The sequence below is a fragment of the Varanus komodoensis genome, unplaced genomic scaffold (genome assembly GCF_004798865.1).
Source record: "Varanus komodoensis strain SLA01 unplaced genomic scaffold, ASM479886v1 scaffold80, whole genome shotgun sequence".
NCBI lineage: Eukaryota > Metazoa > Chordata > Lepidosauria > Squamata > Varanidae > Varanus > Varanus komodoensis.
Window position 1 is genome coordinate 1211164 of NW_025336482.1, and position 13150 is coordinate 1224313.

Below are 13150 nucleotides of genomic sequence, written 5' to 3' on the forward strand. Positions count from 1 at the left end.
ATTCAGCCATGTTGAAAACAAGACAAAAGCCAGGTATATTAAAAAATAAAACTTACTGTGTCACTCTCCTCATCAGAGACTGACTGGATTTGAGTGTTATAGTGGAGCGGAGAATACACCCAGCTCCTCTCGTCTGTCGGCTGCTGGACCGCAAAGCGGAGAGTGAGGAAGGCGGTGGAGGCGGCAAAGATGGAAAGATAAAGGAAGAAACACAGAAGTGAAGAGTAGACCCTTGACAGGAGCTGCACGGCTGGAGGAGGAGAAAGCAGGAGTGCGGAGAAGAGCCCGGCGGAGAAACCCCTGCTCTCCCGCCCGGGATCCAGGGTTGCACCCCTTCCGAGGGCTCGTGGCATGGAACCTGCACGGCCGAGCCTCATTACCGCCTGGAGCCGGGCTGCCTTGCATGCTGGCCTTCAAGAACAGGAGGCTGTGGCCTGGGGCCGGAGTGACTCCCTCTGCTAAAAAGGGCTGGACGTCGAGAGGGTCTTACTACAACGCTGTTGACTCGGTACAGAAGGAAAAGCACTCTGTACATGTCCTGAGGCACGCCTACCTCAACCTTAATTTCATGTGCTGTGCAAGAAACAGCTCCTGGGGAAGGAGCAAAGTTGGGAAAGAGAGGTACATGAGCGGAACTGGCTCTGTGGATGGGGTAGTCCAAGGCCTTGGGGGCGGGAGTGCTTAAGACCCCAGCCCCAAACGGCCAGCCTCTTCGGAGTAATGGAAGCCACTGATTAAGCTACAATAAAGAGGTCATTCGGAAGAGCAGTGAGTTGGAAGAACTGACATCTCAGCCATCGGAAATGTGCATCTTACACTTTTAAAATGCTGACATGTTTACCCTGGAAGAGCATTCCACTATGTGGGTGCGACAAGTGAGCAGGAGGGCAAATGAGGGAAGAGAAACAAACATGGCGCATGACGTGGCCACAGGGGGGTGCGCAGCAGGAGGGGCAACCTAGCCCCCCCCGTCACCCTCACCCCCGCCCTCCAGAGATCGGCAGAAAAGGCATGGCAGGCAAGCCGGGAGGGTGCGCAAGAGCGTCCACTCCGGCCTTGGAGGACCTGATGCTCCCGGGTACAGCGTGCAAGTCAGCGAGGTGCCGGGGCAAAACTCCGAACTGCCGAAGCGGGTTGCAAGTTTCCCCCTGCCCGCGACTGAACAATGCCCCCGCGAGGCTGAAGCTCTGCTTTGCAGGCCGCTCCCTTCCGTGCGAGAGAAAGCACGGGCGGGCCAGCGGGGGCGAAGGTGGGAAGGCCCCTCCCTGCTTTGACTCTTGCCTTCGCAGGGAGTCTTAGGCCAGCCGGCCGGCCTTCTCTGGACGTTGGTCTCCCCCTTGGAGATTCGGGAAGAAGCCCAACTCAGGTCTCTGCAGCACCGAGAGCGACGGCGGCAAACCTGGTGCCGCACGGCCCCCTCCGCCCCCACACGTGGCATTTCAAAGGTGGGGTCGGGGCTGGCTTCTCAGCTAACACGTTCACTTACGTCCCCAGAGGAAACCGAGGCAGCTCGGAGCCTGCGCAGGCGGGGGGAGTAAATCCAGTACCTTCCCTCTGTGAACTGGATGGCACGCGCCCAGGCGAATGAGAAGGGGTGGGCATGAAAGAAGGAGGGGGAGAAAAAAAATGGGGGGGGGGAGAAGATGAGAAAAAAATGAACAAGCGGGTGGGGAGAACAGATGATGTTTCTGGAAAGGGCAGGCATGCATGAGCATGAGACACGAATGCCCAAGAGGGAGACCACACATGGGAAGAGAGCTCAGCCGCACGAGGAGGGTGTTGCTGGAGCTCAGCCGCACGAGGAGGGTGTTGCTGGAGCTCAGCCGCACGAGGAGGGTGTTGCTGGAGCTCAGCCGCACCAGGAGGGTGTTGCTGGAGCTCAGCCAAACAAGGAGGGTGTTGCTAGAGCTCAGCCGCAGGAGGAGGGTGTTGCTGGAGCTCAGCCGCACCAGGAGGGTGTTGCTGGAGCTCAGCTGCAGGAGGAGGGTGTTGCTGGAGCTCAGCTGCAGGAGGAGGGTCTTGCTGGAGCTCAGCTGCACGAGGAGGGTGTTGCTAGAGCTCAGCCGCATCAGAAGGGTGTTGCTGGAGCTCAGCCGCATCAGAAGGGTGTTGCTGGAGCTCAGCTGCACGAGGAGGGTGTTGCTAGAGCTCAGCTGCACGAGGAGGGTGTTGCTGGAGCTCAGCCGCACGAGGAGGGTGTTGCTGGAGCTCAGCCGCACGAGGAGGGTGTTGCTGGAGCTCAGCCGCACGAGGAGGGTGTTGCTGGAGCTCAGCCGCACGAGGAGGGTGTTGCTGGAGCTCAGCTGCAGGAGGAGGGTCTTGCTGGAGCTCAGCTGCACGAGGAGGGTGTTGCTAGAGCTCAGCCGCATCAGAAGGGTGTTGCTGGAGCTCAGCCGCACGAGGAGGGTGTTGCTAGAGCTCAGCTGCACGAGGAGGGTGTTGCTAGAGCTCAGCCGCAAGAGGAGGGTGTTGCTGGAGCTCAGCTGCACGAGGAGGGTGTTGCTGGAGCTCAGCTTCCCCTGATCTTCACTGCCAGAAGACGCACACACAAAATCTGGGCTTAACTTCGAGAGAAATTTTTCTACCCATTCGTATGGATCCTTACAGATGACAGGTGTTTTTAAGAACCGCCATCAAAATGTGCTCCTTGCCAGTGCTGGTCTTGGCCTCTGATCTTCAGAGGGAGGCATTCCTCACCTTCCCATTTGACAAGAGGATCTCGGCTCCCTTCCCTGCTCTTTTTTTTTTTTTTTTTTTGAAGCCAAGCTCCTAGTCCTTATGAGTGTGAAGGGACACGCACACACAACCCCTCATAAATCTCAGAAGCGGGAAGAGCGGGCTGAATGGTGACAGTGGCCATTCGGTGCGTCCCCCTCACAACGTGGCTGCAGGAAGTTACACAGTTCACCTGGGCGCTTAGGCGGTGGCACAGTTAAACCGAGAGTAAGACACACACGCATTCGGCTCTGTGGAGGAGAAATAAACTGGAAGGCTCTCTGAAGGCTCAGGGCCGGGGGACAGAACTGAACGGGGGGGGGGGATCTCAGCAGGATGTGTGAGTGCTCGAAAGCAGATGCTTCTTCCCGAGAAAAGTGGGGAGGCCGGGTGTCCATGCAGAAAAGGAAAGGCCTTGCAAGAATGGCTGCAGCCCATCCCACGCCAGACGGCCAGTCGCAAAGTGCACGTTAGCCAAACCGTCATGCCTGCCCCCCCGGCCCCCCGGCACACAAAGGCGGCTGCCACTCACATGCAGTGCAAACCCATGCCAAGCGGAGCTCCTTCCGGGGGCAGTCGGAGAGGCTGCCATGAGCAGGCGCATTGTGGGGAGTGGGGGCGAGTGGGGTTGGTTTTGCTGTCCTCTGGGGCAGAGGGTGAGAAACAAGCTGCAGAGGAACCGAGAAAGGGCCACTCCGAGGCACGGGGCAGGGTGCCGCCAGCACTCACGGCCAAGGGCTAACGCTTCCCTTCCAGCTAGAGGGAGGGCGACAATTCGGGGCCTCGTGGGCACAGGGGCTGCTGCACAGCCGGCTGGGGCCTAGCTGCTTTCACAGCTGCTCCATGCTGGGCTTGGCGTGAAACAGGGACGAATTCTTCCCTGGGCAGCTCTCCCAGGTCCCTGTTCCGCCACTATCCAGAAGCAGCCTTCCCCAGTCTGCCGCCCTCTGGCTGGGCTGGCTGGGGATAATGGGAGCTGCAGCCAACACGCTTGGAGGGACCGAGCTGGGAAGGGCTGGTGTAAAGGGATCCGCTTTCAGGCACCTGCTTGTCTCTGACACAAACCACAATTCTTAGGCACCGACTGGGTTTTCCTGCTCCCCACATGGCACTCCGCCCAGGCAGATACAACAACGGTCCCCAGCTAACAGGCTGGCACCGAAAGGCAGGCCGCCGCTGAATCATGGGTGGTCCTGCTGTGAGAACCACGTGGTATGGTTTAAATCTGGGTTGTTGATCCTAGGAAGAGGCCAGGGTTTCTTGCTGGGTTAACTCTGGGTTGTGTAGGCCTTGCGACTCATAGTTAAGCCATGTGATTCGACAACAGCCCACAAGTCAATCCATGCTTTTGGCAGTGGCTGTTTGTGAATTGTCCCACTCAGTTTCAGAGACTGAAATTGTGCATCCCCGGAGCAATATGGACCCCTGGTTGTCCTGGCCTGCGGGAACCGAAGCCCAAGACATCTGAAGATCAAGGGTCAGAGACCGTCCAAGCACAGGATTTCCAGACTTGGACTGGGTGGTGGGTGGGTGGGAAGGACCAGATGGATAACGCCCCCCCCGCTCCCCCCCGCCAAGCTGGAGGCTTGGAGCAGAGGGAAAACCCCACAGCGCCTCTGTCATCTCTGGGAAAAGTCATTTTCCCAGTTCCTTGAGCACATTGCTACCTGCCCTTTGCACCCTCTTTCATGAGAAAAAGGATCTTTCCCTCCTTAACACCTCTTTTTTTTTTCTTTTTAAAGCTCCAGGGGATGATAACCTCCAAAAAACCCACGCAGGGTGTTAGGGTCAAAGGTTGCCTCTGAATGCTTTGATTTTGTCAGGGGGAGACAAGAAGCAAATGCTCTCAGCACACGCACAAACGCACACGCCCTGCCTGACTTACGCCCTGCCTCAGCCTCCCTAGACTTCCTCCTCAGAGCTCGCTCTGGCCTGCAGGGAAAGCGAAGACGTCAGTCAGCCCTTCACGGGAGCAGCGGCTTTGGCGCGTCCGCCTGTTTTATGAGCGTTCCCGGAGGACTTCCGGGCCTCCCCGGGCAGGGAAAGGATGGAGCAGGATGGATTTCGAGGCACCCTGGTTCTAGTGCCCAAAGACCAGTGGGAAGATAAGGAAGAGAGGGAGAGGCCGAGAGACAGTGGGGAGAGGAGGGGGAGACAGGCATGGCCAAACACTCTGCTGTGCCCACAAACGTAAACGAAGGGCCACTTACGAAATAGATGTCCGGGAGGGGCATTTCGTCCTCGTCCGAAGCTTGACTGGCTGGCTCCGAGGCCTGGCTGGCCGTCTCCACCTCAGCCGCTGCCACCGACAGGGCAGGGGCGCACAGCAACGAGGCTGCCTCTCTGAAAGTGAAGGGCAGGTGAGGGGGCGGATCAGGCGGGGCTGCCCCGACGTGTACTCCCCACTCCCCGAGAGTGGGGCTTGAGGGTCAACCCTGTCCCGTTGCTTAGTCTGGAAAAGGGCCTGCCCAACCGGCAAGCTGGACGGAGGGGGTGGATGGATGGGGCCACGGTCTGGCTGCGTTACAGGGATGCCAGATTCAGGTGCTGCTGCTGTTTTTTTTTTTTTAAACCCAACTCGTTGCAAGCAGAATAGCAGCACAGCAGGGAGAAACACAGGTGCGGTTTTGCTTTCACATGTTTGGGGGGGTCCACCCGCCTCACCCCCTTCCTCAAGTCCGGCAGGCGTTCCTGCCCCACTGCAACTCTATCAGCCGCCCCGCAGCAAGTGCTGTGAAGATCTGCAGCATTCCTGAACACCGGCCATTCTGGCTGGGGTTGATGGGAGTTGGAGTCTAAGACCTGTAGGCACGGGGGTGCTGCCTTGATTGTGAGGTAGGCCCTTGGCTTCATCTGTCCAGCACTGGCAGCTGCCGCTCGTCTGGGTTTTAGGCAGGATTATTTCCTCGCCTTACTTGCAAGAGCTTGGGATCGAACAGCCCCCCCCGCCCCGCTGGCAAACCACACCCCAACACGCTGCTGCCTGCGTACAATGCAGGGCAGCAGGGTGGGGAGACATGCTGTGAAGTGCGACCCATCGGAGCCCAGCCTGGGACTCTGAACCAGGCCTCGGCCCTCCGCGCAGAGCCTGGCCGGATCAGAAAGCTGACGGCATGCAGAATGCCTGGCCCAGGCCAGCCTTGGCTGCCACCCGCCGCGGGCCAGGAGGTCCTGCACCAGCAGCAGCAGGCAGGCAGGCAGGCAGGCAGGCAGGCAGGCCGTGTGGGACCAGCGCAGGAGGAACTCACCCCGCGGCGGCCACGTCTGGGACCACAATCTCCACCTCGCACTTGGGCTTTAGCTCCACCGTGACCTGTGGGAGCTCCTCCTCGGCCCGGGCGTGATCACGCGACCTGCACGGCACAGAAGGGCAGCGAAACCCCCTCCCTCTCAGGGTTTTGCACCAGATCACGACCACTTGTCTTTTGCTCAGAGCAGGATTTGGGGTGGCGCTTCGGGAGGGGCTGGGGCGGCGAGGTTCAAGGTGGGCGTGGGTGGAACACAGCCGCAAGGAGCGCTGAGAGCACCGGGATGCGAGGGACAGGGGGTCGGGCTGAACCTCTGCCCGGCCATGGTGACTTCAGGCCCGTCCCCGAACCCCGGCCTAACCGACCTCACAGGGCTGTTGGGAGGATCAGATAGAAAGGATAAAGCAGGATTAGCTAAGCTGGTGGGAGGGAGGTCCTTGCTCAATGGCAGAGCAGAGGCCCTGTGGGCAGACGCCCACGTTCCGCCCCTGCCCTCTCCAGATCGAGAAGGACCGGGGGCAGGCGCACAGACGGCGCTGGGGCTCGGGGAGAACCCACCCACTCCAATGCACTTGGCCAGCCAGCGCTGCGTTTACTAGACGTGTACATTCGCTCTAAACTGCATTCCCCTCTGGGGAACTTTCGGAGGGGGCTGAGGGGTGGGATGAGAAAACACTCTGATTACATAACTAATAAGCAACTTCAGCCATATGGAGAGGGCAGCAGGGATGAGGCACCGGGGACAGGGGAGGGCGGCGGGCCGTTCCCAGGAGACACGGAGGAGGCGTGAAAGCGTCCGACTCACCTTCCGTCCTGCCCTGAGGATTGCGTGCGCCTCCTGGAAGGGAACGGGGGAAGGTCACTTCAGCACAATGATTATAACGCCACACGATCCCTCCCCTGCACCCCTTCGGGGACTGGAACCCCCCTCCTCCAAGCAGCATCTGGTGGAGCCAGGTTAAGCCAGGGCCCAGGGTAGGGGTCCAAGCCCTGAGAAAAGCAACCCCCGGTGAACAACAGAAAGAAGAGATCGAGAAGCTGTGCTTACCTGTACCGTGGCTGTTCTGAGGACTCGGATGGAGAGCGTTCGGGGACCGACAGAGACGTGGACGAGAGCGTTGTCGCGATGGAGGCTGTCGTGGCTTCTTCGAATGATGGGGGAGTGCAAGGAAGCAGGTCTGGCCGCCCTGTCATGCCCGTGAGGAGGCAGGAGAGAAGAGAGCCCTGAGTAGCGACGGGGAATTCTGCCAAAGCACACGGAGGGCAGGGTTTGACGGTCGCACAGCTGTTCCTCACTCACTTCCAGATTGTGCTCCGCTCAGTGCACAGCAAGTGACCCACAAGTCTCGAGGGGAAGCTGCTTTCCCAGGGGAAAGGCAGCTGGGCCTTACGGAGGATGGAAATGGCCCAGGAGCCGAGGCGAAAGGCCTCCTGGGGGACCGGGGTTCTCCTCTGCCATGCTAACACCGCGAACAGCTCTGCCTTGGTGTCAATGACTTGCGCATGCATGTGCGCGCCATGTGCCAAAAAGAAGCCTGAAGAACAGAGAACTAGATGACTTCTCCCTCCCAGCCAGGACCAGGTGCTTGAGGAAAGGGCCTGAAATATTTGTGTGGCACCGCTTGTGTTTCAGGACAGAGGCCGCCGAGCTATTTCAAACTCCGTGGAAAAAGCAGCAAAACGATCTCCTAGCCCTCACGGTTGCAAAGCGAATACGGAGCACATGAAGACATCCAGCGCTGCTGAGACACACGCCGACAGGGAACGCCTGAGAGATCTTGCAGCACACCTGAGATTTTGCCCTTCCCTCTCGCCCTGCTCACTCCCTCAACTTAAATCTTTCCAGGGATGGAAGGTGATTTTAATTCTTAAGATGGGGTCTCTATGGTCAGAGGAGGAAAAGAATCCAGTCATGCCTCGCCCCATTCCCACAACCACCACTACCGTGTGCAGTTCTCATGTTATGCGAACCCAGAAGGGGCGGCCTCCAGCTTGCTGCCCAGGGCTCATACAAAGGAGGTACCGAAACCAGCTCTGCTGGTGTTGGACAACCTGACAAGCCACCTATGACATGGGTAACCATGGAAACAAGGTGCCGGATGATTGGCATGTGTGAGGCAGGGAGGAGAAGGTCCTGCGGCTTCTATCCATTCCCCAGTCCTCCAATCCCAGGCAAGGACACCCTTTCCTCATCAAACGGGCCACAACTGGGCACCGCTCTAGCTCTCCATCGCCCGCCCTTCCTTTCTGCCTCTCCAACAAAGCAGACATCCATTCCAACAGCGTGTGAAACACATGCACACAGGAAAGGCACCACCTGCCTCCTAATTCACACACCCAGAAGACGGCCGGGGAAGCACAAGTGGACTGCAGCTTGCAAGGAGAAAGGCACAGAAATTCACAGCCCGCCCCCCCCCCTCACTTTGCTTCCTCTCGTGCGGCCGGTGAAGCCCCCGTCTTGAGATGCTCAAGAATGATCCCTAACTGAATGAGGCCTTAGAAAGGACGGTTTGAAACGTGCTGGCTGTTTTCGGGAGGATGAGGTAGCCCCGCAATTCAAGGGCCCCTCCAAGCCAGTCCCAAAGGCCTGCAGGGGAAGATTCCAAAGAAGTACATGGCTGCATTTTGGGCTGGAGTCCTTCAAGGAGCGGAGCTTAAGATCAGATGCCACCACACTGTTTCTTTGCCCACCAAAGACACGGAAGGCCCCCAACTCCTCCGGGCACCATTTTCTATCCACTAACCGAGGGAGAAAGCGGTGTTCTTACCTTCTCCCCGGTCGTGATTAACTTTAGCACCTGCAAAAGCACAGCAAGAGATTCAGGGAACACCGTTTACGGGATGGGGCCAGGATTCTGGGCGGGGCTACTCGCACTAAGCGGGGAGAGGCCAGGGGGCTGGAGGAGTCTGGGGGGGGGGGGGTTCCTAGGGTGGCCTTCCCCAGCCTGGCGCCCTGCAGCTGTACAGGATAACCAACGCCTCTTGAAGCCGCCAGGCTGGGAAGGCGGTACACCAGGCACCGCCGGCATCCGGCGAGGCGAGGGTTGGCGATGTGGCCTTACCTTCGTCATCCAGTGTGGGGTAGCTTCGGGCTCCCCGGAGGTCATACTGGGCCTCGTCCTTCTCCGAGGGGATCTGGCTTGCTGAAAATGCGGCCATGGGCCCCGGCGGCTTGATGGCTAGCAAGGCACTCCGCCCTTTCTTTGAGGGGGACGCTTTCAATGCTGCAAGGGGAGTGGGGTCAGAGACATCGGAAAGGCTCCAGGTTTGGAGAGAGACGGCTGGGAGCGCAGGATTCAGAACCCGCCCCACAACCCCATGGCAGGGGAGCACCCCTCCCCGCACAAGCAACGGTGCACAGCGCTGCCTTCTTGAGTGATGATGTTTGTACCACGCTTTCCCACAAGTGTTGCCAGGGCTGCAGGCAGGGAAGCGATAAAAGCATGCCGGAGCGGCCCGTCCGAAGGGAGGGAGACCGACATCTGCACCAAGTGGGGCTGAAGCGAGTTGTGGGGAGGGGGAATGATCGCTGCACAGGACTGTGCCGTGGACCAGGTGAGGGCAGCAGGTGTCCTGTTGCCCCATTATGAAAAAACGGAAATGAAATGAAATGAAAATGAAACGAATAAATAAACAAACCAGCCAGCCAAACAGCCAGCCAGCCCTCTTCTTTGTGGCCTCTGAGGGCTACAGAGAGAGGAGAGAAAGCGCAATCAGTAACTGGGGATAGCTGCACACTTACACGAGCTCTTCCTGAACACTGTATTGGTCATGAACTTGAAGAACCTCTCAGCGTAGAAGCTGGGCCGGTGGACCGACACTGTATCCTAGAAAAGCAGGAGAGGAGACGGGAATGGCACCCAGGGCGATGTGCACGGGAGAGGCATTTGCAGCAAAGCTGGGCCTCAAGGCAAGGCAAGGCAAGATGGCCGTGCCTCGGCTTCGCCCACACGCCGCTGCATGTGAAGTTTGGGATGCCGCCTGCTGCCTCGCCTTGTTTGGGAGTGGCCTTGCGGGCTTCTGCAACGAGCTTCGGCACCGTTGCAGAAGCGGTGTTTATGGAGGCCGTGCCAGCGACTGCACTGGGCTGTACGGCAGGCTGCAGCCCCAAAAGCTCAGTCCGAAATCAGATTGGGGGTGGGGGAGGAGGAAGAGGAGGAGAGAAGGAAGCAAACAGCGATGCCCTGGGAGGAAGCCCCAGGTTCAAGGACAGAACGGGAGACCGGGCGCGCTTATGCTTGTTGCGATGATTGGAATGAGAAGAGAAAGAGGCGGCACCACCGCCCAAATTATGGGCAACGCAGCTTTAAACGTAAAACAGCACCAGGTCACAGCAGGTGGCATCCCTGCCTGTGTGCACGGGGGAAACGCATCCACGGGCCTTGTGCCCGCTGCGCCGTACGGATGCGTTCCTAGGACAACCAGAGAGCCCTGGTGCCCTCTCGGAAGAGGCGTTCTCTCTTGCAGGAGCGCAAGAGGGAAAGCCTCTTCTAAGATGGTGCCGGCTTGTGGTAGTTCCTAATAAGCACCTGTAGTAGGAACGAGCTAGAGGACGTGCATGTTTCGCCCAGAAGGCACCAACACGGAAGAGGCATTCCCTTGCAAATAAGGGTAAGGGGAGAACCTCTTCCAAGAGGGTGCCCGCCAATGGCAGTTTTTCTCTATTTAAGCACCGTGGTGGTAATATTCCCCTCAACCATCAGATGGGAAGGAATGCCTCTTTCAATATGGCGCCATGCTCTGCTGGTGCTGCACACCACGTCTATCTTTGGTGCTGCACGATCTGCCCATCAGCAATCAACCAATCAATCAATCAATTTTTCAATTTATGCCCTGCCTTTTTCCTACAAAGGGCTCAAGGCAGCTTACATCATTCTCCTCCTCCATCTTCTCCCCACAACAACAACCCTGTGAGGTAGGTTGGGCTGAGCGTCTGTGCCTGGCCCAAAGCCACCCAGTTGGCTCCATGGCCGAGCGGGGACTCGAACCCGGATCCTCTGAGTCCCAGTCCCATGCTCTTAACTACTGCACCGCACTGGCTCTCTTCCTTAATTGCAGGCGATGAATCCGGCTGTGCCAAATACTTTCTGCCATCATAAAATAGCCGAGCTGGACTAGAAGCCATCAAAAAGATGGATCACAAGGCAGAAGGTTCCCTGGAATTAGACAGGACTCTGTTCGGATGGACAGAGGTTCTCCAGCATCTCAGGCCCTTTCCATCATCTGCAGGCCAAATAAGACCATTTTCCCACCGCTGCATGGCCCCCCACCAATGGTACGTGAGGAAGGGGTCCTCAGCCATTCTGGACTCATCTGGGAACTCAGGAAATGGTTGTGGGCACCCCCGAGAAAGGCGACAGCCCTTGGAGAGCACCAAGGACCCCCAAGAATGCAGTTGGGGAGCCGTGGCAGCAACCTCGGTCGCTCAGCAGCCTGCCTAGCGCAACTCACCCCATCATGGACGAGCGCCTTCCACGTATGTTCAAGCTTCTTGATGAATCTGGATTGCAAGTGGAAGGGGAAGATGGAGGACAGCAAGCGAGAGGTGTGTAAACAAAGGCGGCATTATCCTGAAACTCAAAAGCCCAAATTCCCTGTCTCTCTGTAAGACACGGGGTGGAATTCTAAGGCCTGAAGAACGCCTGCAGGCAGACCCCCTCCCATTTCCCCACTACCTGTGTTCTCCGCAGCTTTTCCCACAGCTCATTCCTCGGTGGCCGAAAAGGAGCCACCCACATGAGGACAGTGGCTGTGTGTGAGCCTACAGGCAGCAGATTCCCCTGCCCACACGCAGTACCCGAACTGGCATAATGGACCGCTTCCAGGGCCGAAAAGGGCATGCACTGCTCCCCTCAGGAAACCCCCTGCACTGACGGTCCCAAGAGACCCCAAAAGGCCTACCTGTAGGACTGGAGGATGTCGATGATGCCCACGTGGAGGAGCAGGCGTTCCCCTCTGCCATTCACGGCTGGAATGCCGCCCATCCTGAAGAGGAAAGGCCGAGCCGGGCTGGTCAGCACCCCCTTGCTGGCTGACGCTGCGATAATCCCGCACGCCAGAGGCACAGACCCAGAGTCACTCTGCTCCGTCCATCGCCTCAGGTCAGAACCATGCGCCCGCTCAAGCTTTCCCCCAACCAGGCATTGAGCACAGACATGAACCAGGGAGAACCCACTACAGATCTACGAAGACGGGCCTGTCCTTATGTTTTAGATACAGGAGAGTGTGTGTATTTAGCACGTATATATTTGAATCGATTGCTGCCAGCCAGCTACCTTTACAGCCTGTTTTATTTTATTTATTTTTATTAAAACATTTTTATGCCGCCCCATTCGCCGAAGCCTTGGGGCGGCTTACAACAATAAATTAAAACCACATAAATTAAAATATACACATTAGAATAATAATAATAATTTGATATATATATATGTATATGTATATGTGTATATTTATATGTATATTATATGTATATATACACACACAATATAAAATAAGCCGCCCCGGCCAGATAAATAACCATCTGCTTTACTCAGCATTGTCCGAATGTTGAATGGGCACTCAAATTGCTATACCACCTTTATATCCCGCCTTTTATCCCTTGAGAGAAACCCACAGCAGTCCATAAAGCTCCATTTAGGCCCCATCACAACCCTCTGGGAGGTAGGGCTGGGCTGAGCTCCTGTGGGAGGGCCGAAGGCAGCCAGCGGCATCTGTGGCCGGGCGGGGGCTGGGACGCAGGTCTCCCAGGCCCCCAGTGTGCCACGTGGCCAGCAGGCCCTGTCAGCTCCCGGCAGCACATCAAGAGCTGGCCGAGAAAAGGCTGAGCTTCGCAGCAGCACCGCCATGCGGCACGTGACCAAAGGCTTTACGGGGCACAACTAAAACCCAAAGAAAGAAACTGGATCTGCCACGAGATGGAAAACAGGTCAAGGAAAACGAGAGACAGGCAGTGCGTTCTGGATCAGCGGAACGGCTCTCGGTCTGGCTCGTCCACCAACCGCTGCAGATTGTTCAGTGATTCACCTTCTCTTGCATCTCTGCCTCTTCCGCCAGGGGCCAGGTGCTGCTCGGACTCAACACCCATCCGCCCCAGCCAGCATGGCCAACGGCCAAAGAAGGGCCCTGCAAGGCCTGAACGCCAGCTATACTTTCAGGAGCCTGTTTGTGCCCCATGTCCTGTGCAGAGA

At 57.7% G+C, this 13150-nt stretch overlaps 1 protein-coding gene across 12 annotated transcripts in view; it reads right to left on the reverse strand.

Moving 5' to 3' along the window:
- The window catches only part of PIP5K1C (phosphatidylinositol-4-phosphate 5-kinase type 1 gamma), a 44508-nt gene that overhangs the window by 7104 nt on the left and 24254 nt on the right, over positions 1 to 13150 (reverse strand). For 3 of the 12 annotated variants that reach the window (XM_044455876.1, XM_044455884.1, XM_044455887.1), the window contains exons 9-17: positions 11865 to 11948; positions 11415 to 11463; positions 9706 to 9790; positions 9026 to 9187; positions 8732 to 8761; positions 7012 to 7207; positions 6769 to 6801; positions 5964 to 6068; positions 4926 to 5058 (exon numbers count right to left, since the gene is read on the reverse strand). In XM_044455876.1, coding sequence (XP_044311811.1) covers positions 4926 to 5058; positions 5964 to 6068; positions 6769 to 6801; positions 7012 to 7207; positions 8732 to 8761; positions 9026 to 9187; positions 9706 to 9790; positions 11415 to 11463; positions 11865 to 11948 — 877 coding nt within the window. Of the gene's footprint in view, positions 1 to 56; positions 1562 to 4303; positions 4648 to 4925; positions 5059 to 5963; positions 6069 to 6768; positions 6802 to 7011; positions 7208 to 8731; positions 8762 to 9025; positions 9188 to 9705; positions 9791 to 11414; positions 11464 to 11864; positions 11949 to 13150 lie in introns of those variants that run through there. The other 9 variants (XM_044455878.1, XM_044455877.1, XM_044455882.1 and 6 more) reach the window with 9 other exon arrangements.